Below are 26,816 nucleotides of genomic sequence, written 5' to 3' on the forward strand. Positions count from 1 at the left end.
GTCCTCTATATAAAATTTTACTTAATAGATACATATCAGAATTAAACTATTTTAACTTATATGTGCGCAATAAATAAGAATATTTGACATACTATTGTCCTTTACTAGGTTGAACAAATATATTTATTGTTATAATTTCACTGAATACAATTGAGACGGTTATATGTATAACGTAATAGAATAATACAAGTATTAAGATGGTATTTCTAATCGTCGTAACATTTTTCTTACAATGTTTTTTTCCGTTGCAAACGCCAAAGATATAGACAATACAAAAGGATCAACGATTAAGTAACCAAAGGAATGAAATTACGAATATTTTTATCATTTTGAAGATAAAAAATTGTTACAATTGATTTTTTTACTCAAAGACTTCAGAAGAAAATTTTATAATCCCATTGTAATGTTATACATCATTTTTAATGCTGTTTATTATATATAATATTCTTCGGTTCTTTTACAGAAATATTATGTAACAGGAATGGTACAAAAACTACATGTTGCCCATTCACATTTTGTATCTTCTTTAAGACTCCATGTTAACAAATAATTAACTTACAATAAAAATTATAGTAGAAGATATTACAAAACTTAATTAATCAATAATCAAAATTTTTGTTGAATACCTATTACATTTTTTATTTGTTTATCCAATTTTATACTCCATTAATAAATCAGACATTTCAAAATGATAAAAGGGTATGTATGTAAATGTTTTATAATGTTTCTGATTATTTCAATATATATAATCGTATTATATATTTTTTATTTTATTGGATTCAAGGTAAATTATGCATGATCGAGGGCTGTAGAAAATGGAGTCTTAAATTAAATATTAATGTATAATACTTGCTTATTGGTCTACTTATTTTAAATTTAGTTAATAATGTTTCTATTCTAAACGCATATAATAATTGCCTTTCAAAAACTTCTAAAAAGATATTGTAAATGGAAGAGCAAGGAGTAATAGTTAAAAGCACTACATAGTATTGTAATATTCACAATGAAGATTAATTTATAGGTAAGACCATATTAATAAAGACCATTGCTTAATATTTATTGAATTTATTTCAAACGTATGAATTTTCATCTCAAATACTTAAATGAAATATTTAAATTTATTATATTCGTTTAATATATTCAAACTACATTATATTACTACAAAAATATTTTCCAAAAATTATAAAAATGAAAATTTTAATGTTAACATTACGTATAAAAAAAATAATGTTTTCATAACATTAATGTTAACATTATGCGATATCAAGGATAATCATATATTGCATATTTTATTTGTTGTGACACACTAAAAGATTTTTTATTACCTGACTATAACTCTTTTACTGAATTCTTGTATCGCAAAACGTAAATATGATCGTACCTATATAGCCAGAATTTAAATACAGGAAGATATTTGTTAGTGCAGTTAACAATTATTGATTATTCCTACCATAATTTCTCGAAAATTCACAAAGCAAAAAATTATTATAAGAATGAATATTTTTCGAAAAGGAAAGAAATACAAAATGATATAAATATCAATTACTAATTTTACAAGTAGAAAATTTATGCCGATTAGTTCGATTCAAATACGAAGCTAAATTTTGTTTCTATTTCATTATAAATATCCTTTTCAGAATGTATAATCAATGAGCATTATTTTTTTTTTACATTTTTTTACGAATGGTGATACTAAGAAAGAAGATGCAAAGTCTTGTAAAGATTATTTATAAGCCAACAAATATTCATATTTATTACCTTTTCAAAACTTTGCTTCGCCTCTTTCCTCACTATAAAAAGGGAAGTAAATTGAATAAGTTATTATATAGTTTTCTAAAATATAGATAGTTACTATTATTAATGTTTATGCAAATTACTGTCAATTAGATTAATTTTATTAAACTGCGTAATCTTTTCATTGCCTTTAATATATGTATATAAATTACGGAAATAAGGGAAACTTTGAATTACAATGATAATGATAATTATTTTCCTAATATTTTTATAACTAATTAGATATTTAATGATAAATTAAACGTTTCATGATTTATAAAAGTAATTGGCAGTATCCATTATTATTGGGAATATTGAAACTTCTAATAATAAGATACTTTATACAGTTTCAAGAAGGGAGAGCAAATGTGACAGTATTGGCAATAAGATTGAGGACAGGAAGTGGCGAAGTATTTACAAGAAATTCATGCAAATTATTTGCGGGACAAGAAAAACTAGAAAGTCTTAAAAATTTATATCCTTTCGATAATTATTACAAAAGCGGAATAAAATTTTTGTTATAGAATGCAAAATCTATAATCATGGAAATATACTAGTAAGTACAAATTACATCTAATAAAGTGTAGTAGAAATGATAAAGTAACAAAAAAAAAAGCAGTTAAAAAAATATTGTATCTATAAATTACTGTATACAAGACGCGTTATTTTTGTGTATAATTGCAGGAAGGAAAACAGCAAAATAAAAAAAGAAATGCAGAATTTGCGGGTATCTGTTACTTTCTAAAGTGCGAATTTTCTTATCCCACTCGTTATTGCTCCTAATCGAGGAAAGCAAAAGCTTTGTAAAAGGTGTTTGCTGGCTTTCGACACTATAAGTACTACGTTTAATTGTACATTTGAAGTAACGTTAAGTAACGAATGTCTTTGAAGGATTATTGTGCGTATAGACTATATATCAGCGTAAAATGGAAACATTATAAATGTTTAAAAATATTGGTTAATAGAGTTTTCGACTAATAACAATTACTAGAAAACAATAGTTTACCTATTAACTTACATCATTGAATGAAACTTGGTAATTTTGAAGAAATGAATAAGGACGAAGCACTTTCATAAATATATATTCATCATCAATATTATTTCATCATAGAGACGATCAACTTGCTTGGAATTTTGCTATAATTCTTATAATTCATTTTCATGGGCCAGCCTAATTCATGAAAATGATAATGTATGTTTATATTTAATTTCCCGATTATATTTATATCGTGAAAATGTGTTGAAGTAATAATATTATGGACAAATTATACGGAGCCTGTTAACAGATTAAAAAAAGAAGGAATAAGTAAATATTGCATTCGGTTTTCTCTCTCGAAATAACAAGTAATTAGAAATATTCTCAAATTTATGTTATAATTTGTATATAACTTTCACAGCATTTATTTAAAAGATTGGGAAGTTTTTAAGCATATATATATACGTTTGATATGCTTGAATATATTTAGGAAATACTTATTCAAAATAATATTAATCGTGCAACAGATTACACTGAATAGTCTGTTTATATCTTCATTATGGTATTATACTTATGTACGATAGATACAATGAAATTAAATAGAAATATTTTATACATATTAATTCTTATAAATGTTTACTAAAATTTTAAAATAGTAGTATAAAAACTATTAGAATTAATTAGTATAAATTTTATTTGGTGAATGGGCAGTATATGTATAAATATACTTTGATAGTTTTAACAAAATCTTAATTTATGTTACAGTCTTGTGGAGGTTGAAAGTATCGAAAATAAAACGTATCTATACTTTCAAAATTTGAATCAGATAATAGATGCAATATTTAATTATTCCTACTATTATCATTCATTCTTATATATCTAAATGAAATTCTAGCTCCAAATGATAATCAGTTTTCTAGACTTAATACAGCAAAATTCGCTTGTCTACCGCCTTCCGGCATATTGGACACTCCGACATCCGATCTCCGCACATTTGACAGGTGCCGTGGCCGCATAAAAATATCATATTCTTTAAACGATCTAAGCAAACTGGACACATTGTCTGTAAAGATACAAAGTAAAATACTTCAATGTACATAATACAAATTTCAATTAATTAATTTTTGTACAATTTAATCAACGTTTTTTCCGAGCTTTTATTTTCTGTGTAAAATTACAATCTTTTCTTTGCTGTAGTTCCTATAAGATGAAGATTGTAAATTACATATCTTCATTTGAGGAAGAAATTAAATTCAAAAAGAAAGGAAAACATATAACAAATCATATAAAGAAGATGATATACCTGTTCCTTGATATCTTGAAGTTGTTGTTGAAGTTTCTGTATATCGCTGTGCGATGTATCTCGACTACCGTTGTTCATCAATAGAGTTTCTCCTCCACCTCCAGTATTTTGTTGCGATAATAGTTCTTCCTCTTGGTCACTCTTCACGTCTGTTATCGTTGCACCTTTTAACGCACGAAGATTATTTATATGCATAAATAATTTTTACACTTTTAGTATATTTCTCCTATCGGATCTATTTTGTTTATCATTAATACGTATTATTTATTAATTTCGTACCTGAAGCATTGGTTGCTTTAACGTAAGTGACATCGCCTCCTCTACCGCAACAGATCGACAACGGCAACATGTGTTGAATTTGAGCTCTGCATTGAACGCATTTTTTCATCAGAGCTGCGCAACTTTCGCAAGCACACATATGTCCACACGGACGAAATAGTACGCTAGCTTTACGATCCGAGCAAACCACGCATTCCTCGATCTGCAAATACGTTTAATTTGTTTTTAAAGCAGGTAATTCACTTTCTTTGTTTTTCTTTCTAATCGAAAGTATTAAAATATTATTCTAGAATGTATGAATAATTTCGCAAATTTTTAGAAATAAATTCCTAGAGGAAATAAAATTTATTTATAAAATAAAAGGAGAATTAGCCAGGAATCTATCATTATCGCGGAATCATTATCTGTGAATTACGGTCAACGTTCTATCAATACGAATTTTTAAAATTATCAAGATAGTATTTTACTTTTGTTCTTGACAAGACATTTTCTCTGCAGATCAGGCATTTCTTCACTCTTGGCGCGCAAGCGTTACAACAAGCTACATGTCCGCAAGGGCTGAAAAGCATTTCACGTTTTCCATCTGAGCAGACCAAACACTCGTCGATCGTGGCTGATGGAGCTGCCGGTTCGATGTTGTCCCTGAGAGTAATAATTATGCATAGTGAATGCACGAAGATAAAATTTGTTTTAAAAGTACCTCGTTATAATTTATCGGACTATTTATGATTTTGAACCAAATTGACGCATCTTGGATAGATGATAGAGCTTGATTTAGTATATTTCTATATCTAATACAAAACGTGTTTTTTTTTATAATATAAAGGAAGCAACATTTTTTAAAATTCTTTTCTAAAGGATCAAATTATTTCTTGTTGCGTAGAGAAAAAGATAGAAAAATTAGAAGTGTAAATTGGACGTGTTCGTAAGATTTGATTACAGCGTAATATCGGTTATATGAGAAGTTTCATGCTGCATAGGGAAGTTTATGCTTCGAAAATGTAGAGATTACTCGGCTACAGACGTGTATTTGCACGCTTCAGTAAGATATAATCTTATTTCCTTTGACCAGAATGCATATTAAGCGGTCGTAATTACAGAAAGCCACGTGCCAAACAGTTGCATATCATCCGAGAAAGTGTAGATTACGTTGTTTTCTCGAACATCTTCTCGTTCTGCAAACTATTTTATTGTGTGCATATGTATATAAGAAAAGGAATTCAAATATTTTTTTTTATTTTATAAAAGAAATTAACAATACTCTTGTGTTTAAGTATTTCTTGTTATAAATCAGACATTTCTGTATCTAAATTCTAATTAAATATTTATTAATTTTTTATATAGATATTATAATCGATAAAATGTTATAGATATGTATTTCTTAACGTGCAAATATTCTTATTCAAAAGTAGTCTTATCATTAAAACAAAAAAATAATATTGCGATTTTAGTTTATAATTTATGATGGAAATAAATAATTAACAAAATAGGATAAATATTTAAAACAACTGTTGGAGAAAGCTATAAGAAAGTACTTGGAATTTTCTTGATCTCTATTTAAACAACTGAAATTCAATGTCGAAAGAGCGATTGTCCTATTACTCGAAAGTTTCATTATTATCCGAACATTTTCGTCTCTCTATCGAATACGAAAGGCTCTATCGTAGTATGAACTCTAATTTTGTATGCCCGCATTTGAAACTTCTCAATGAACTGCGACGTTTCGCTTATGTGACTGCGGGATGAGGTAGATTGTAATTACTAACGATTCTCTGTCCTTGTGGCAAGTAGTTAGCGTTTTGCAGAGATTTGGATCTGGGCAGAGGTCGAGCGGAGTCTGTCCCTTCTTGTTCTTCAATTCCAGGTCAGCCCCATGGGCAGCCAGGAAGCAAGCAATGAACGAGCTACTCTTCTTGTCCTGTCCTTGCGCGCCCAGGCCCATCAGGAGCCGCCCTACGTCCTGGACATCCTGCAGCTGTCGCAGCTGCGACAAAGTGTGATATCTCAAGGCTTCGTGAAGAGGCGTGTCACCGTCCTTGTCAGCCACGTTTAAATTGGCGCCTTCGCGTACCAGCAGCTACAACAGGATTTACGAGTCCCGTTTAATTATCGAACTAACCCGTGGCGAAATTAATCTGTGCCGGTTTAAGAACATTTTAATTACGTATGAACTCCCGTATCTCGAATTGTTCGATCGAATTCTAACATTGCTCCGATTCCCTAAGTCTCGCTGTTAAATTATTTTCTTATCTATGCGAGTTCCAAAACTGTTCTAGAATCCATTCTTGTATCGATATAACGATAATTAAAATCCCATGTATCGTTAAGAACAGTTCGTCATGTAGCTTTCGTTGTTTGTTAAATAGAGCTGCTCAACGATGGCGAATTACGATACACTTAAACCTTAGACTTGAAATTTATATTATATAAAAAAAATTTGACAAAGAATCATATATACCGAAGATTTATAGAGGATTCTACAGAAAAATCCGATCTGTGTCAATACTTTTGTTCATCATTGTATATTAGACAGTAAATCATCGTTTAACAAAGTCATGTCAGATCGAACAAGAAAAGTCTTTTATTGAGAAAGATACTTCGATTTTTCATGGGTGAAATTGAGATTAATGTTCGGAATGTGTTTTCGAAAGGAATTGGAACATCGGAAATGTTCAGTGAATCGTTTGTGCAGCATCGGATCAGAAGTGAGGATTTCTTTTTGACGATGAAATAAACGTACACGAACGATTTGCGTGTGCTGTCGCTCGACAGCGAGATGCAGCGCGGTCTGCAAATTGACGTTTTGCAAATCCAGGTCAGCTTTTCCAGCACGTGCCAGCTGTTCAGCAACTTCGACGTGATTGTTCAGAGCAGCCAGATGAAGGGCCGTGTAACCATCGTCCTTTTTCTCGTCAACTATCCATGGTCTCGGAAGTTTCGAGAGGAGCACCCGCATTGCGCTGCAATCAAAAGAAAAATATCACGTTTAAAGTACGACCGATAAAATGATTTTTCGCTGTAATATTTCATTCTAGTCGTACTTCGAATTTCAAGAGGAAAATTTTTTAATCGACAAAGAGGCTATTATGAGGCTGTTATGTGTGAAATTTCGCTTGATTTTTTATTAAAATAAATAATAATCATTCAAACAAGCAAAAATATTTAGTTTATACATTATGCACGTAAATTTGACGTGTTTAACGATTTAACAATTCAAACATTTTAACAATTACATATCTCGCAAGCAAAGACGAAATTATAAAAAATAACATAAAATAGTAACAGCTATTTAAAGAAGGAGATTCAGCAATTTCTTTATTTTTTGTAACAAATGCATGAGAAATCCAGCTTTAGAAAAGGGAGAAAGAAGAAACTTAATGACGATCGCCCTGGATGTTACTCCGGTGTAAAGAGCTTTTAGACACGTGCGATCAGGAAATTGTGATTTTCACTAGCAAATTCAAAACGGATTTGTTATCAAAGGATGGGCAATCAATTACGTCGTTTGGCAAACGTTTGTAATTCGATGCCACATTATTGCTTCGCATTAGTGTCGCCGCGTGCAGTTAACCGATGATAAATAGCACGAAATCAAACAGATATTCGTCGTCTGCGGATTTTCGCCGCTGTCGATACGAATACATAGTCAGTTTACGCAGAAATCAACTGAAATCCTTTCGGTTTATAGCCACGACATCATTAACAGACACGGTTGTCGATTAACAAATCCTGCAAACTCTGGCTGGTAATGACGCTGTTCGTAGATTATTTAGTAACAGATGTTTACGATAGTATATCCACGTTTCTGCATGTTCTACGATATATTGTTCCATGCTGTATCGCGAAATGGTCAACGTGAATATGAAATTGTTTTCGTTGAAAATTCATCTTTTTAATTCGACCGTATTCATTCCTCTGATCGGAGTTTTAAAAAATTACTTTCCTATCAAAGATATTTTTGAACCTTTTTCTGTGTCATTATTCAAATCAATTTCATTATTTCATAATTAATATACAGCCGGAAACAAAAAAAAAAAAAAAAAAAACGGACTGATAATGGAAATAAGATTCAACGAAGTTTCGTAAATTACTATAATCGTTTTGAAATTTTAATACGATTATTATAAACTGCGCTATAATTAATATTCAAGCAAGCTCGCAGCATAAAGATTACATTTGAGATTACATTTTATCATACATTAATAAGATTAAAATTTGCAAGGATATAAATCTTTCATATATTTTATTTCATTATCCTTTCAAAGATTATAATATTTTTACTTTAATAGGATTCAGTTAAGATCTTAAGAAGGAAGTCTTTGTCCACGTACGCAACGATTATCAATATATTGTATAATAATTTTTCCATACAACTACGTAGAACTTCAATTTCAATAATCATTTTGGCCCTGAGTATCTTTGGCGTGTGATAATTATAAAGACTTCGTTTTGTCGCTGTTTTTCAAAGATACCACCATCTATGACTGTGTTGCCTGTGGACCCCATGGACAGTCTTTCCTCGAAGCTACAGCCGGAAAGAGACGTGACAGCTGCCTTTTGACAGGACCTCCTCGAGGTACCAGCACCGCTGTGGCACGACAGCTATGCATATGTTTATTCTACGCACGTGTATATGTATGTATGTATATATGTAAGTACTTACTTTACATGCAACTTGACACATATGTTTCCGATAAACGTCAAACTTTTATTTTTCAACTCGTTGCATACGAAATGGTCAATATCATCGCGTGTAAGACTTTTAGAAATTTAATGATTAAAAATATGATTGCGAGTAAATGTTGATTTAAAGATAGCATCCTATAACACGATCGGTGTTTTGTCAATGTTTTTATTCGAAAAAAGCACAACCATAAATCAAAACTCGAGACCTGGTGCTAACCGAACTCGAGTGTTTTTCTTAATACCAGTTTACGATGTATGTTTTCTACGTACAAATTCAATCAGGCGTGGTAAGAGACTAGAAACTGTTCGTAACATTAATACAATTCCAGAGGAAGTTACAGTATGAAATATTACACATAAATATATTTTTCACGATATTATATTACGAAAAACTGAAAGTACATATTAGTTGAATTACTCGCTGCTTCTTTCATCCTCTATCTCATGATTATTTGTATACAAAAAGATATTTCTTTTTTAGAAAAAAAATTTGCACAGACGATAATACAAGAACATAAATTTTCATAAGTAACTTGTAACGTTGGTAACGTGATTGATTTATTTACCTATTTACAAACTTTCTTGTCTCTTAGAATCCACAGAGAATCTAAGGGATCCTAAGGAATCTATTATTATTGTTAAACGAAAATTAATGTCACAAAAGTCTGAATCGTAATTCAACCTTATTTTCTAATTTCCAATTTGCAGGATAAAATCATCTTTTACATGGCTAGCACGAACGACTCAATTACAATGGATAACATTTTCTGTAACGACAACTAAAAGAAAGGAACGGAGGAAATACTATTTGCACGATTAACGGAAACAGTCCATTACTCGCATCGACTCGTATAATTGTCGCTTTACCGCAGAATCGATTTGCTCGCGGCTAACAGCCCTTTTCCCCGTTCTATTCGATTTCTCAGCGTCATTACGCATTTTACGTCTCTCCGTTTGCGCCTGGAAGACCGCCATCGAAGACTATAAAATTTTTATGCTGCTTCGCTGGCGTATTTTTTTATTAAGCCCGGTCTACGATGGCTCGCAACGCGTTTTCCAGTGCAACCGCAGTTACGAGATCGCGGAAAAATTCGCCAATTTTACCGGTATAAATATTCAAAAGGGATCGGCCACGGTATTATGACGTTAAAAGCTGTAAATAGTTTGATATTAATTAAGGTTCGCATCCGACGTAGTTTTCACGGGTTGATATCATTAACGTATTAAGGAAACAGCTTCTCCTGAGGTGTTGCTGTCTAGATTTTTTTTTATTCTCCTCGCAGGTGTTATTTCTAAATGTTTGGACTGCTAATTTGTCGTTGATATTAATTACAATCTACTACTAATATTATCGTTGGAATTGACAATGATATTTCGAGATATTGCTAATGTTATGAATAAGAATGCTGCTAGAGATCGCTACGAATAAATACGAAAAAAATATATGTTACATTATGTTACGTAAATACAAATACCCCTATTGTTTTTCGTATATTAGTTGTGCAAACGAATAATCAAAATTCTTCAGTGAAACTCAAAGTCTATTTTAAAAAAATAAAGCAGGTTGCTCTAAGTATTCGTCGTTGCTTTCTATAAGTTTAAGGCGTCTATCGAATAAATGCTGCGTCCTTAAACAAGATCCAATTGTCAAGTCATTTTTGTATCTCATCCACTAATTGGACAAGGCGTGTTTCATCGGTCGAAATAGATACTAATCCGAGCGAGCAATGCCTGGTGAATAAATTGCATACTGCAAGATGTTCTATCCATGACACGATGTCTTTTGTCACAGAAACAGTGTGCAGTCTAGCGTTGTCTAAAGAATCAAGATCAATATTAGATCTTATACTAAGAAGATACCACATTTTTCCGTGATGAAATCATCATTTGCCTAATAGGTGGCTTAAAGTCATAAAAAGCAACAATAAATAATTTGATTGAACTTTTGATGAAACTTACTTTTTTTTAAAAGAACTTAGTTTCACTACAGAAATTTGAATTATTTATTTGTACATCGATTGAATTTGTATATATTGTGCTATTTGTTCCAACACACATTTCCTACATAATAATCTTCTCACGATTCGTTTACCCTTATGAATTTTCCGTGTGATTCATCATCACTAATAATCGTTGCAATTACGGTGGTTCATGAACCAATAAATAAAAAATAATTGCAAGCAATATTTTTGTTCTAGCGATTATGTTGTCAGATCAGTTTTTCTAATTGATTTCATTTTTCTTTCAGCAATACGAAGTTCATCTTTAAGTTATGTGTAAGAAGGAAAACGTTATAAAGTATAATGTAAAACATTTTTGATCGATTGATGTAATTAAACAGAAACACTGGTTATTAACATCCGTGGCATGAAGGCCGTACGTGAATATAAATTTTAAATTTATCGACAGATAAAATATTGTAATATTATTCACGAAACTGAAAATGACATTTACCTTTATTAATATTATTCAAAGATAAGGGTTAAAATATTTTGCAAAATTTTAATATCGGACATTAAGTTGAAAAACGTGTAATATGCTTTGAGACAACAATATTGTTTGATTCATTGTTATCATTTATTTATTATTTCTATTAAATAGAATACCATAGTTGCAAATATTTTTATTCAATATTTATATTTCTGACATATTAAAATTACTTAAGTTATACATAAGTCAATTGATAATAGAAATTGGAACCTTTCTGAATATATACAAAATTCAGAAACTTTATTTAATCATTTTATTATACTTTAAAAAAATATTCAATTAGATATTATTTTCTTCGCTTAAGATATACAATATTAGATATACAATTTTAGCCATATAACATGAACGAAACAAGTCTTTTATCAGATTATTTATTAGACTTTAAGAACATGAGAATTGATAAATGATTCGTTACGGCTACTATATTAATAGGGATTTATACGAAATTTCCGCAGTAAATTAACTTCGATCGTACAATTACCAAGCTTGTAATTAGTAACACTCGTAACGCATTGTACGCTTCATACGGGTTATTAACCTGTCAATTTTGCACTCGTTTAAATCGAATCACTTTTTATAACGAGAAATTTAATACATTTATTTTCGATACATTTTTGATACAGAGTTTTGCGCGTATTAAAGAAACCTGCAATCATGTTGTGACTTTAATACTTAATTGGTAGGTATAAACCGATTATACCGAAACTAATGCAGCTTCAATTAAAAGATTTATGATGCTATTTAGCCTCATTTTGTTTCCGAATGTTCCACTTTTTATATGTTACAGCGTAATGAAATCTCATAGCCAGCAGCAATACCCTTCGCGAATTTCTTTTATGGTTACTCAATTGATCTACTTGCATGAATGTTCTCTTTACAAATGTTTCGTTGTTTTATTTCTATATACTTACAATGAAGCTTAGAAATATTTGTAGCAACAATATATGAATTTTACAACGAAGTGTATAATTTAATGATAAATTGCAATAATCACAAATTACTATAAAATAAATACAATAAAATTTATATATCACTATATACATACGCTTACTCTTTGTGCTTGAAACTCATTGCACACTTTATGATCGACATAAACGTCTCTAATCATCGAGCATGTAACTCCTAAAATCAGTAGCGTAATTTCGTGCGAATTAATTTTTCCTGTTCTTTTTGTGCTACGTGTAATTTTACTTTATGTTACAGTTATGTACTTACACATTTACTGTAACAAAGGGCTCGTTCCGTCGATTAACAAATTAACAAATGATCATTACTATTGTTACCATTATGTCGAAAGTCTGTAACAGTTAAGTAGATGTTTGTTAATCTAATTTATAATTTCAAGAGATATAATCGCTTGGAAAAATTGTAACTTCTTTTCGACTCTATACAGTATCTGCAAGGCGATTCTACGACAGAATCGATCGACTGATTTTCATGCTTTACCACGTTTTATTACGTTGCTTAGAATCGAGCAACGAGAAAATCTTTGGGGAGAAGGTCCGTAGTAGAAAAGGATAAGGTCGACGGTATACGGAACTCTCAAGATATTTCCGTAATTCGACTTGGAACTTCCGAATTCCAAACTAGCTTCCGATCGTCAGGGGACGATCTCATGATTCCGAGAGATTAAGAGTTCGAGAATAAAGTGCATCGGGAAGATTCTTTGGAAGGAACAAATTATAAGAAATGTAATTGAATGAGAGAGGAAGAAAAACGTTTCACGATAATTGGATATTTTTCAGATATTTCAAACTTAAAATGTTCAATGGGAATAACGGATTATTTTATACGAATTACTTTTTTCGTGAGTAAGAAATTTGTTGCAAGGATATTTTTCGCGTTGTTAGTATTACTATTGTGAAATATTAAATTGTAAAGATAAAATTTCAGATTAATTTTATATTGAAATAATTTCTATGTCGTTCGTTACAAGTTAAAAGAAGGTAATTAAAATGTTTCGCAGACTTACTTACATTATTAACTATTCACAAATGTTTAATAACTATATATAAAACTATAACATTTTCCTGTTTATTAAAAATTAATTATTTAATACAATACATTTAGTAGCATGCGAAGGATAATTTTCAAAAATCGATAAAAAGTTTCTAATTGTTAATTACTGATAAGTAACGCGTGCAAAAAACCGTCAAGAATGATAATTATATCTCTATTTACCCAAAGAAAGGAGGAAGAAAATATTACTTTTAGTAAAATACCCTCAGGATGGTATAAAAAAAATCAATTTCCGTGTGTTTCGAGAGTTTAGCTGAAACGCCGTCCAAAAATATTTTCCTCTCCAAAATAAATATTTTCTTGGCTATATTCTCCAGGGCAGCGTCCAACTATATTTCCAATAGAATCAAACCGCTGTTGGCGGTATATAACTACAACGGATTAAATAAATATCGTCACTACGTATGTATATTGCTGTGATAGAATTTCGATAAAACTAGAATTTTAATATTAATTAAGTATTCTTGTCATTATTAGAATTGGTATGTTTACAAGGAACATTTTAATTTTGTTATTCCATGGTCAAAAATGTTGTTCCACGATATCGTTGAATATCGTTTCGCAACGCGTTTTCGCGAATAAATCTTTAAAGTTTCGAGCAGATGGTCGATTCTAGGTCAGGAATAAAAGGAAGCATGAGCCAATAGTTTGTGACGTTTAGTTGTTTATTAGCATTGATGATGCCATTTGCACGCTTTATTCGTAGAACAGTTTTATCCTTGAGGCGTGTAGTCATTTCGAAGTTAGCCTAATCGCGTGCTGGCTTGCGTAACGCGCGAGCAACGATCATATTAATTTGCAAAAAATAAAACTTCATAGACACGAGAGTAATAGCAATATCGTCAGCATCGCGTCATCCCGTTGCTTGGTTGCTGTAACTGACACTTGCGTGACGTATCTTCTACTATGCATATGATGTGACGTGCCAAGATATCAAACATGTCGCCGTCATACGATGTCTCGTTCCATTACATGTACACGTTTCTCACATCTCGGTACAGATCCACTTGCGATTTCGTTTATTAAATGGTCGATATGCTCGACTTCGTTGTTATCAAGTTTTCTTCATGTACATGGTGAGTCAATAAGAAGTAATACTATCTAAAATAACTCGCTAGTTATCGATTTGATCGAGAAACCTCTTAAATGAATTATGTTTCTAATTTCTAATTAGATTCAAAATCTTATTTTCTTATAACTTACATCTTCTGAGATATAAAAAAACCTGGAGTTTCTTAAATAGCACTGTATATCTTTTTATAACATCACTTGACCCAGTTGGATATTCTTTACAGAAAAGTGCTAAGTTGTTTATATCGAAAAATCATTAGTTTGGCAGATATTTTAGCTTTAATTTGTAAAATTTAACGCAGACAAATTAAAGTTGAAATATCTGCCAAACCGATAGATTTTCGCCATAAGTAGGTTAATATATTTTTTTTGAGAATGTCCAGTTGGATGGAATAAGGTCATAAAGAATATATTGCGTCACTTGAAAAGCCCCAGGTCGTTTAGATATCTCGGAAAATATATTAGAAAATAAAATTGCATTTACCCGATGAGTCCCTTGAAATGCAACATAATTCGTTTAATACGCTAAGGAGTTCTTTTAGATAGTACTTCTTATCGACTCATCCGGTATATAATACTAAAATATCATAATGAAATTTTTATAACAATTATATATATAACTATGGAAATACAAATTTTAACGTAGAAAAGAATTCTAATTCTTACCAATCCAGTTCTCTTTTTGGCTGTGTGAAAAGTGTTAATTTTATCGATTATTAATAACGGAAACACATCTTTTTCCGATACTTTTGTAAAGACCGCGTAATGCTCTATTTCGAGATCAGTTTTGTAAATATATTTATCACATAGTTAGATAATATTTGACGAAAGTATCGTATAATATTGCGTATATGCATGCAACGTCAAATACGAAGGAGATAAACTTCGTTACATTTCGAAAATCCTCGAAACCTGGTCGACGATAAATGTATTTCAACTTTTCTCGCGATATCCTTAAATTATGTAGAATTTAATGCGGAATGCAACTGCGGTTATCGTCCGTGAAAAAGCAAAAGATATTCGATCATTAAGGGGCCATCGTTAATTCTTCGAATACCATAAATAACAAGGCGAACAGAGAAACGACTACCGATAATGCGTGGCGGTCAAAATAATTGTAAAGGGGGAATCTGGTTAATGAATGGCACGATTCAGCATACAGTCAAGATACTTGCTCGAATCTCGTCCACTTTGTATCGGTATCATCCTACACGCGTACAGCCGGCGTGCACGGACATACACGTGCATATATCGTGCATTTAGTGAGTCACTGACAAACGAGGCATCATTGCAGAGTCTACCGAGAACCCGATGTACACGCGCCTCTGTTTCCGATGTGCGGTTCGCTCGTTCTGCTCGTTTCACTCTTGCTCGCGAAACGTTCCGTCCGATGGTTGTGAGTCAGTGGAAGAGATCATATGGCAAAGTGCTAAATATAATTGACATAGTGCAACCTACGGATCGTGCATCGCTCTTTGAATATCTCTTCTCGATCGCGTTCGTATCGATTTTCACCGTGTTCACGCGTTCCGATCGAACGAACCAAACAATTCTCCGATAACCGTCAGGTTGTTCGGTAAATTCGTAGTGAAAGTTCAGAAAGATTTAATCAGGGTTAGACTTTCTTCTGCTCGTACATGTGACTTCGGGAGTCTTTTCTTTGCTTTCTCGTTTTTCTCGATAACGAACTCCTTCGAATAGCTTTTAAATGCTCACAGTAACTCGCTTCTTCTTTATGTCTTTTGATTAGGTTTCATAAAGATCATAAAATAGCGAGATTATACTATATTCGGTGAATAAGACAGTTAGATGTGTACGTTGCAGTTAAGATTGAAAATTTCTTGGAAATACGAGGTTCGACATCGTTTCACCGACAAAATAAAACTTCTTTTATTAACGAATTTTCGATGTTTCGTCTTAATTCTCTTTATTATTCGGCTATGTACGGTATTTTCGTAATAGAAACGCTACGAACTTTTCGAACAACGATATAATAATATAAATAACCAGTATAGTATGTAACATAGTCGACGAGCACGTGAACTCCTTGTAATTTGGCAACTTTTAAAAGAACGTAATACGATCTAGTTTGTAGAAATTGTATTTTTTCACTTGTTTGGTTATTTATTTATTTCCGCATTATAATGTTACTTTCAATGGGATTAAACAGTGGATTGTACAAAGTGGACGTTTTTCTTTTTAGAAAGTTTCAGCTGTTGATGATGGATGATTTTAACTAAGGGATAAGGCACGCAAATTTCGGTTATTGAATAATGGTTACTTTTGTGGGTAAGTTATGTACGACTTCACGTGGTCATTAATTGACGCTTAAACGAGATAAATCAAGCTTGACGACCGTGGAGATTGCGTAAATATGATTCGATCGATTAATGTAATTTGCGCTTTCTAAATACGTATAGTTAAAAAAATAGAACCTGTGTAGAAAATATATTTCGCATATTTTCTATATCTTTGCATATTACGTACATTCCGTGCATTTTTTAATCTTCAAATTTCCTATGAATGCGCGAAAGTTCACAGTCTGCTGATTATGTTTGAAACGACGACAAAGACCCATAGGAAGTATGCGGTTTGAGATTTTGAGAAATATCATCGAGATACTACGATATCGAATCTTTTTAACCTAGAAACTGTTTATCTCGACAGCTTTGCAGAATTCAGGCGAAATTCCATTTATCTTCTTTTTCATTTGGCCACGCGTCTCCTCGAGAGATTGTTTCGAAGTTTTCGGATTTCCTATCAGCCATTCACGGAGCCGAGGAACCGATTCGATCAAAACTCCGCGAGCGATAAATAAACCTTCAATTTCTCGTTCCACGCTTCCCTGTCCATCAATTCTTCAATTTGAGAAGCGTGTATCGTCTGTACACACGGAAATAAATTTCTCGCCGCGTCCTCTACGACCTGTACTTCGAGAGACGTTTAAAGATATTGTTAAATCAAATCTTCCGAGACTTCTTGTTATTTTCCATTCTTTTTTTTTTCGCTCTTTATGTGATCATAAAATTGGATAGTATAACACTTGTCTCGTATCCATTTTCTGACTTATCAACTGCTTTTACCGAGCGTCATTGGCTTATCACTGTTTGTGATTAAACTTCATCGACGCTACTAGCTTTTAGTATTAGGATTTAGAGTTATCCGAATTGTAAGACTGGGATATAATCTCTCGTAGCTGAGATGTTTAAAAATGAGTAGTTGGAACGAAGAAGAGAAACGAACGAATGAAAAGGAATTTTTTTATTTCAGATTATTATGTTTGATGAATTTTTACTTCTAATTATTACTTCTAATTAATTATTCTGATTAAAACTGCGGATTTATGTCGCATTATTACATATCCGAATTAAATGATATATAATATGATGGAACAGCTTTTATTTTTTAATATTTTTCAAAAAGCAATAAAAGAATATTTCTGTCAGTTCGTTTTATGAAAATCTATCCGAGATGAATTTTCGACGTATCAACAAATCTTCTTTAATTTTCCAAGCAAACGCGTATCGATGTATTGTACTCGTCGTTGCAATTTCAGGACAACTTGAATTTAGTATTCGGTTCGTCGAACCGATTTTCTATTGATCTGAGAATTTTTCGAGGGAAAAGACCAGTTAGGGATCGGTCACTGGTACTATCAACCGCGCACAACCATTGACGTTGTTATTCCACACTGGCAATCTGTTGTTAAATACGCTTGATTTGCTTGGACTGAAAAGAGTTGGCGAGCAATGGGCATGGCCCGTGATTGCATCGGCACTTCAATTCCGTTCTTAACGACGGAAGTGAGATCGCGCTTCACCTCTTTCGCACGAGAATCAATTTGAATATATGAATTTTCATCCTTCCCACAGTATTTTTATGAATAACAGAGAAGAAAACGCCTTGGCGAAGAATTTCATTATTCTCCGTGAAGAAAATGGAAGAACTGTTGGGTGGATTTAACGTAATGTTTGCAACGTTTACTCGCGAGATTTGTTTGGTAAATTGTAAGTTTCCTTCGAGAAAAGATGTAGCAGTTTTAAGGTTTTAAGGGAAAGTTTGTGGAATGGACGTTTCATCTGTTTATCCATTTGTTTGAATTATAAAATAATGTTTTCAAGTAAGTATGACATATTTTGTGGACACGTATATGTTTTTACTTGATGCACAATAATATAGAATAATACAAAAATAACGTAAAAATATAATTCTGATACGTATCTTTGTCTCTGTATAAAATATAAAATTATCTTGATCAAAGTTTCTCTATAATAATATAATGTACCTTTGTTCATTCTCGAGCTTCCTTTGATCCTTTCTGCGATTGTAATATTTTTTAAAAGCTTCTCGTTTCTTGGTTTTATGAAACACTATCTTTTCATCAAGGAAGGAAGATTAAATTGTAAAATAATATCAGACTACGTGTGTACAAAATGTGTCACGGATAATTATTTATAATACAGAATTAGTATATAATAATCTATGATATATGCTATATATAATATTTATAAGAAAGAATAAAAAATATTTTCAACATAAAAAATATCTTACTTTCATGGAATAACAAGTTTATTTAATAAATTGAACATACATACAAACTAGGTCGCGTTTATTAAAAACAAAATCACTTCTTTTTATAAAAGTACTATAAAACAAAAAATAAATGTTCAATTAAAATCTCGTCCTACGCTGCAATAAATTTTCTGTTACTACGTGGTAGTTTCATGTTAATTCTTCTCCTGTCGCAGCTATCAAATTTAATCGAAGAGTAGAACCGTTCAAATGTTTAAAATAAACCAATCTCTCTGAAAAGTGATAAAATTTAACTTACGATTCGAACCGAGATGCTAATAATCTGTTATAAGGATTCACGTGACTGTATACAATCAATTAGAAAAAATTATCGGTATTATGCAAAGAAAATTTTTCACGGCTAGCCGTGTCAGGATTAAATCGATGTACATATTTGGAATTATTCGAACCGAGGTTCGAAATGCAAAAGTAAAAATGGAAAGAAAAGGAAAGAAGAGAGAAAAAAGTAGGAAAAGAGAGAGAAAGATGGACGAGTGAGCTAATATGCAGAAACCCGTTAGCTACCGTGACGCAATTTCCGGTGCTTCTACCAGAATTGGCACTCCTAGTGGTCGCAGAGGACCGATGCACTTCAAAGCGGTCTCGGACTCTTTCGACTCTCCGATTCGTTGATTCGATTCGTCCATTTTCTGTCATTTCGTGATGTACGCGAGATAAGAGTCATGATTCGAAAAAGTTTCCATTTTTGTCGAAATGTATTTGAAATAACAGTATACGTAAATTTTTGTTTAAGTTTGGAGAAATTATTTTCGAGGATTTAACGTAACTTGTCTTGAAATCAACGCAGTAAATAATCGAAGATTCTTTCTTTTCATGATTGATCGAGGCTTGCGTTTAATTTTTAATCGTAAAATATGAAACGGATTGAATTAACTGGAGGATTAACACGTCGCTATCGCACGTGCTACTGTCTGAATTCATTTAACACGCTCCATTTTCGCTTCTCGCTTCCGAGATCTGATTAAAAATTATTTACAGCGATTATCTTATTATTAAATACCGTTGTCTAAACGTGAACAGATAGCTTTTGTAATTACCAGAAAATACGGTTTAATGTATTTCATAAATTACACTTGTAAATTATTTTTGTAAATTATTATTTAATTATTGTGGTTTATAAATTAAAATTGTAATCTCATCTTATGAATTATGGCTAATCGACTCTTTACTGAAATGCTTGCTTATAGTCTACTTATATGTTAAAATTGTAATTTGCAAGCAGTTAATTTAAAAAATACTTTTTTTTAATTATATCACAAGGAAGAACAAGAAGTAAATATTTTACATACAAAGACAAAATTAAGTTAATTTACGATTATGCTAAGAATATTACACTTCTTTTTTTTCAATTTGAATGTTGTTTCAGAAATTTCTCGAGCAGTAGACCGTAAATGAAATCAACGTCCTTGTTGAATAGAAAACGAGTATTCCTACGCAAGGTTCGCATATAAGGAACAGTCTAGTAACTGGAAAAATTTAAGAAATGATTCACTCGGCTGATAAATCATGTTTCTCTGGAAATCGCATCGTTTGATTTTCAAAACTCTGCAGTATTGTTTCAAATCATTTAAATACGAGAAGAACATCTTCGAACATTATTATTAGATTTACTCGCAGCATAAGTCGCGCGGTAAACAAGAAGCAAACGTACGAGAAGTAATTTTCGAATTTCTCAGGAACGAATATTTGTGGAAGTAGACAAACGTTATAAATATTTTACGTTTAAATATCATTGAGTTTAATTCGCCTAGAGAAAAAGAGATACATAATTATTTTATACGTAATAGTCTTCAGTGTAGTTTACAGTCGTTAACCAATGACTAGACTGCGAATATTTATGCAAATTCATATTTTGATAAAAATAATTGAAAGGATAGGACTCACAGGGGTACATGTTTCATCTATTAAACACCATAACGAGTGCTGTATTTTCAATGATTTATTCTTGCATTGTTAAATTTCCCATAAACGTATAAAAGTCCAAAATCATCGATTGACAACTGTGAACTACTCCGTGTACCAGACGATTAACTATCTCTCTTTTCTCAATGCTTCTCAAACTCGACGACAAATTATTCATTCCGTGTCAAAACGTCATAAGACGGTCTAAGATCTTGTTAGATGGTATCCAGTCTACGCGTCATCGTGACCAAACCTCAAATCCCTTCGTCGAACTGGCATTGCCGTGACGAAAATCGAAATTCCCTGGGTGGAACTTGTCGAAGGGGTTACTTGGACGACGAGAGAGAAAGAGAGAGGCAAATGGAGAAGAGAACGAGAAGGTGGTAGAAAGTGTACGGAAGGGACGTATAAGGGAGCAGAGAGGGGAGTAGTATTCGAACCAAAACTAAATCACAACTACCAACTAATTCCATCGCACGGAGTTTGGATTCCGTGGAAGTGGAACGAGGGGTGAGCGTCGATGGAAAGGGGTTCTTCGTGGTCGAGCTGTCGGAGATAGGCGGGAAAGAGAGAAGGCGGGCGACGAAGGAAGAAAAAACGAGGAAAAGCGCGACGGGAGAGCCGAAGGGGAAGGGCAGAAGGGGCAAGAAAGCACTTCAATCGCAGCACTTTGGCTCGAGCCGCGTAATTTATGCGTTCAATACCCGACCGCGGCACCCGGCCAGCCATTCCGGCGTGCGCTCTGAAAAAATATATTAATTCTGGGCTCCTTTAAAAGTTATTGCAAAAGGAGTTGGTTACGGTCGCCGCGACCCAGCGGAAAGAGGGCAATAGATGGGAAACGAGGGAGCAAGAAAGAGAAAGAGAGAGGGAGACGATAGAGAAGGAGGAATCAGGGGTGAAAGCGAACCTCGAACTTTCTCACGGCGATGGAAATGACTTTGGCGTAAAATATGGCAGCAGACAAGTCGCAGGTGCGGCCACGTAGGAGTCACCGAGAGATCGGCATCCTCGTTAGTCACCGCCCCGGCTTCAGCAAGTAGATCGTTTCTTTTTCCCAAACGAGTTATCGGTCTTTCTTTAAGCAATGAGCGATCGCGTTAACCGAATTCTCGGTAACTTCGTTTCAAACGGTATTTTTCGAGAGGAGAAAGGAACCGTGGAACATGGTACATGGTGTTAGGGTGATAGGGTGTTTAGTAGGTGATTTGTTCCGATAGAAAATTTCTTAAGTTAGTTTTGTACCGGAATTTTAGGGTATTTCGGTTTAGATTGTTAGAATCGAGCGGTAATTTAGTTAGGAATAAAAGACGAAACGAAGGTGACGTTAGAAACGCGTGATATCCGTTTACAACTTTATAAAAAAGTAACTAAATTTTATTTGAATATATGGGACGTTCTATTTGGAAATTTGGGTATGTTGTACATTAAAAAGATATAGTTAATTATCGATGATCAATTAGGAAGTTAAGATTGCTTGGTAGTTAATATTAATTGAAACCTGACAATATTACACGACTAAGTGATGATAGTTTAAACACCGATGTAAAGAATAAGAGAAAATATCGACTCTGGCATAAAAATGTAGCACACTATTTTATGTCTTCTTTACTGTTGTCGTTGTTACTTCTTCTTTGCAATAAATGGAAAATGTAATTTGTATACTTATAATCGAGTCGGTTAAAATTTCGAAGAAAGTTTTGCTTCATATTCAAGAAGACGATTAATCGTACTTTCTGTTAACGTGGGATAATGCAACATGTTACGTGACTGTTATACATCTGTTTGCGCAATATTCGGTCTTCTTTTTTCTTCAGCAGCGTGCACACATGGTGAGTCAGGTTTAAGGCCGAGGTCGTGTGAGAAATTTTCCCCGGAATTCTCGGTTTCAAGCATCGGCGATAAATTCATCGGAACAAAGTTGAAGCTGTAAAATGCTGTATCGAACGAACTTGCCATTTTAAATGGCGCGTAAACTATACGTGTGTAAGCAAACAGAAATGCAATAGAGATGAAAAGCTTTGCGTCATCGAAAAATCTGAGTTTCTATTTAAAGTTTCATGCTATTTTAGAATCTAGAAATAATAAATTTTAATCCTATCTTAACATTTTGATATGCCACGTTAATGAAATTTTGGTTATGTCAACATCTTGATATGTTACGTATGTGAGACTTTCGTTACGATATAAAGGATTTACAGTAATCTTCGAAAATAGGCTTGGACAAATTTTGTTTCGAATGCAAAAGAAAAAATTACGATTTGATACAACGAGTCATTTGTTTAAACTATTTTATTATATTTATGATTATATTTATATCATGATGCTAAAGCATGAAAACACGTGTGTAGAAAAATATATAAAGAGAAATTTTTGTTGGGTAGAACTTCTCTTTATTTCGTTTTTTGTTCGTATTTTTGTACAAAAATATTCGTTTGTCGAAAAATACTGTGTATATTTTTTTTTTAAGGGAAGCTGAAAAACCGACTCTACTCATAGAATTAGAAAAAAATACATTTTCTTGAAAGTAAAGCTTTCTGTATAACAAAATATTATTTTAAATGTTTTCTATCTGTTATTGTAATAAGCATTTTTTATACATTTTACACGCTCTAAAATACCTACGGGTCATGCTCTGTTCACCTCTTTTAGATTATCCATTTAGATTAAAATGTTATAAAATCCTTAAATCGAAAATTGCATTAAAATTACATTAATACAACATTTCACCTGTAATTTTGTGCAATCAATTTACGTTATTCTTCTTCTTCAATTTAGAAATTAGTTGGCAGTGTAATAGAATTTTAAAACTGTTTTCTTGTAAAAAGTGGAAACGTGATCCACATAACAATTTTCCCCGTGGTCTTTAAATAATTCCACAAGATTAGAGTGTGCATATTAGCGAGAACACAGGAAAATTAATTAATTAATTCAACTCATTACCGCAGTGCCCTTGATAAGGGATCAACGTTAAGCGATCGCATATACCTTGGTCGAGAAAGAATTTTCTGGGCTATTGCACCAACCCTCGATTTCTTACGTCATCTGGCTGATATACGAGATGGGGAAGGATCCAAGTTTCACATCCCTCTTGTCCTTTTATCCGTTTCCTACGTTTCAAAATAACCTTCTTCTTTTATCCGTTTTCTACGTTTCACGCCTAAACCTCGATATGAAGTTCGAACTCTCTTCGTTTCCAACTCTTACTGTTTCCTCTCTAAGAATTTACAAGTCGACCTTAGTTGAACGTTTTTATAATAAAATTGTTTACGATAGTTTAAGGACAATTTTGAAACTTCCGTGAAAGCATTCGATGGATCGCTTCTACACACAAATACCTCGAAAATTCTGAAAACATCTAAATATCGAAAGACACGACTATGAGAAAGAAATTGTTTCGCATCGTAACATGTGTCTCCTCGAACCGAACATCTCGTTTCTTAATCATTTCGCTTGATAAGAATTTCGTTTCGTAACAAAGTAACTAAGAGGCTCTGTCTAACGAACATTATCTTCGCGCTTCTTATTTAGTCTCGAAGAAATTCTCCAAGCTGCATTATCCTTGCGTGATGACGAGTCCGATCGTTGCTTGTGAATCGGGGAGAGAGCGCGATATTACTCGTTTGCAAAAGAGAAAAAGAGAAAAGGGGGGAAAAAAAGAATACGAAAATCGAACAATGGTAGCTGAAGATATAAAAGAAAGGGAAAAGCCGCGACAAAGGAGGGAAGCATCCTCTTTATGCAGCGTTGTCTCTATAGAGCAGCTGGTAATTCTCACGTTATCAGCGAGACTAGGAAGGGTGGCACACGCGGGAGGATGTTAAATAAGATCTTAAAATACCCGTTCACGAGTGGTAATCCTCGAGACAGCCGGTGACGTAACATTTTAATTTCACCGGTGGTGCATTCAGGTCTGCCCGGTGAACACCAATTTTCTATTTGCGGTATTTTATTATACGCGCTGTTGTCCCGCCCTGGATAGTTCCTTTTTCCTGTTCGTCCAACGGAGGGATAAAAAGCACGGATTCCAGCTCGACCTATTTCTCTTCATAACGACTTTCGTTCGTTACCGAGGAAAATAAGATTTTACATTATTTTAAAATAATGGGTTTGTTTGTACGGTGCTACGTGCACCTGAATACAGTCGCGTTTCCACACAGCTCGCCCAGCTGGAATTTTTGTCGCCCTCTCTCAATTGGGTCAACGTTGTTTTCTACCGTGTTCTTCTCTTTATGCAGCCTTCTTCTTTCGCTGCTTTCTTTTTTCCTTCTTCTTTCCTCTATACCGAATATATAAATAAATAACCTCTATGTAGCTTTGAATCGGTGTAGTTTTAGTTTCTGAGAGCCATATTTGTTCAGTGGTTAAATTGATCTCGACAACGTTGCGAAATATCAGCCAAGATAGTATATTTTATAATCGTCGCAGTTGCCTTATTACGATTACGATTATAATTACGGTGATGAAACGAAAGCAAAGAATGACATTTGTTGGAATAATTTTGATAGACAGGCATGTTTAACAGGCAGTATCAACCCTCTTCTTCTTTTCCTCTTTGGTTTAAATTACTTCTGTGGTTTTGTTTCGCGTCTTCTCCCTGTGTTTCTTTCTCTGGATAAATAAATGACGTTGATTTATTTTCAAAGCGGTGCACTTTTATTTTAATAATAATAAAAAAAAAAAAAAAAACGTAAAGGCAACGTAAAGGCAAGATGGTTCTTGACATTTTCGTGTTTGTTTTATCATTTTCCTAAACATCGTTGCTTTCTTACCGTTGCTATTCGTCTCTTCTATTCTTATACAAAATGTGTAACTAAATAAATTGGTAGTATCTAAATTGGTATGATAACGTTACGGTTATTTTCGACGTAAGCTATTTAGATTATCAAAGATATATAATCTTGAATTATGCTTGTCATACCGGGTGTTATAAATCAAATAATAAAAGGGGGCGATAAATCCGGCATTTTTAACCGATAGTATAAACAGGGGTAGTTAAGAAGTTAAATAGCTACCGATTAACTTGATAATTACTAATTACTACGATTACACGACCAACATTGTAGAACAAGGAGAAACGGTGAGGCAAAGTGAAATATTGCTTTATAGACGAAAATAAAAATGTATAACATAAAATGGGAAAAAATATACTTGTTCCTGTTACATTTGTAATTTTCGTGATTAAATCTTAATTGTTTCATTTTACTCCGAGTTTCCCTCTATTAGACGATATAAATCAGATAAACACGTGGCGAGACTTTCAGCTCATTCTTAATCGATATTATCTCGACAGGACATTACTCGTGCGATACAACGAGCAAGCTTTTCCAATTAACTTTCAGCTCATAAATATTCATATCTCGAATTCACACTTACGTATACAGTGACTTATGAAAGTATGTACACGCTTTAAAACATAGAAAACGTCATTCGCTACACACAACATTTTCAAAGTTTTATTTAGCATCGTAACGAAATAGTGTCGTTCGTAACTATTTGGACACGCGCTAATTTTGGCCCTTGATCTTACGTTAGCTTATTAGTTATGCAGCTCTTAGTTATACACAGTGAATAAATATTAATAATAGCAACGGTTAATATTAATTGGTATAAATTTGTCTTTCCTTGGTAATACGAATCAATTATGTATCACTTTCCATACATCGGCGTATACCGTGACATTTATGTTCAGAAATTTACTTATCGGTGTCCATTCATAACTTG

The 26,816-nt window shown here is 32.8% G+C and overlaps 1 protein-coding gene across 4 annotated transcripts in view; it reads right to left on the minus strand.

The window, feature by feature from the left end:
• Positions 1 to 82: 82 nt before the first annotated feature.
• LOC132905635 (E3 ubiquitin-protein ligase MIB1-like) overlaps positions 83 to 26,816 on the minus strand; it is a 243,809-nt gene continuing 217,075 nt past the window's right edge. For all 4 annotated transcript variants that reach the window (XM_060957140.1, XM_060957138.1, XM_060957141.1 and 1 more), the window contains 6 exons: positions 7,072 to 7,291; positions 6,098 to 6,408; positions 4,799 to 4,973; positions 4,332 to 4,533; positions 4,053 to 4,216; positions 83 to 3,812 (listed from right to left, as the gene is read on the minus strand). In XM_060957140.1, coding sequence (XP_060813123.1) covers positions 3,672 to 3,812; positions 4,053 to 4,216; positions 4,332 to 4,533; positions 4,799 to 4,973; positions 6,098 to 6,408; positions 7,072 to 7,287 — 1,209 coding nt within the window. In that variant the 5' untranslated portion in view covers positions 7,288 to 7,291 and the 3' untranslated portion in view covers positions 83 to 3,671. The remainder of the gene's footprint in view (positions 3,813 to 4,052; positions 4,217 to 4,331; positions 4,534 to 4,798; positions 4,974 to 6,097; positions 6,409 to 7,071; positions 7,292 to 26,816) is intronic.

Source organism: Bombus pascuorum, chromosome 3 (assembly GCF_905332965.1).
Source record: "Bombus pascuorum chromosome 3, iyBomPasc1.1, whole genome shotgun sequence".
In the NCBI taxonomy this organism is placed as follows: Eukaryota; Metazoa; Arthropoda; class Insecta; order Hymenoptera; family Apidae; genus Bombus; species Bombus pascuorum.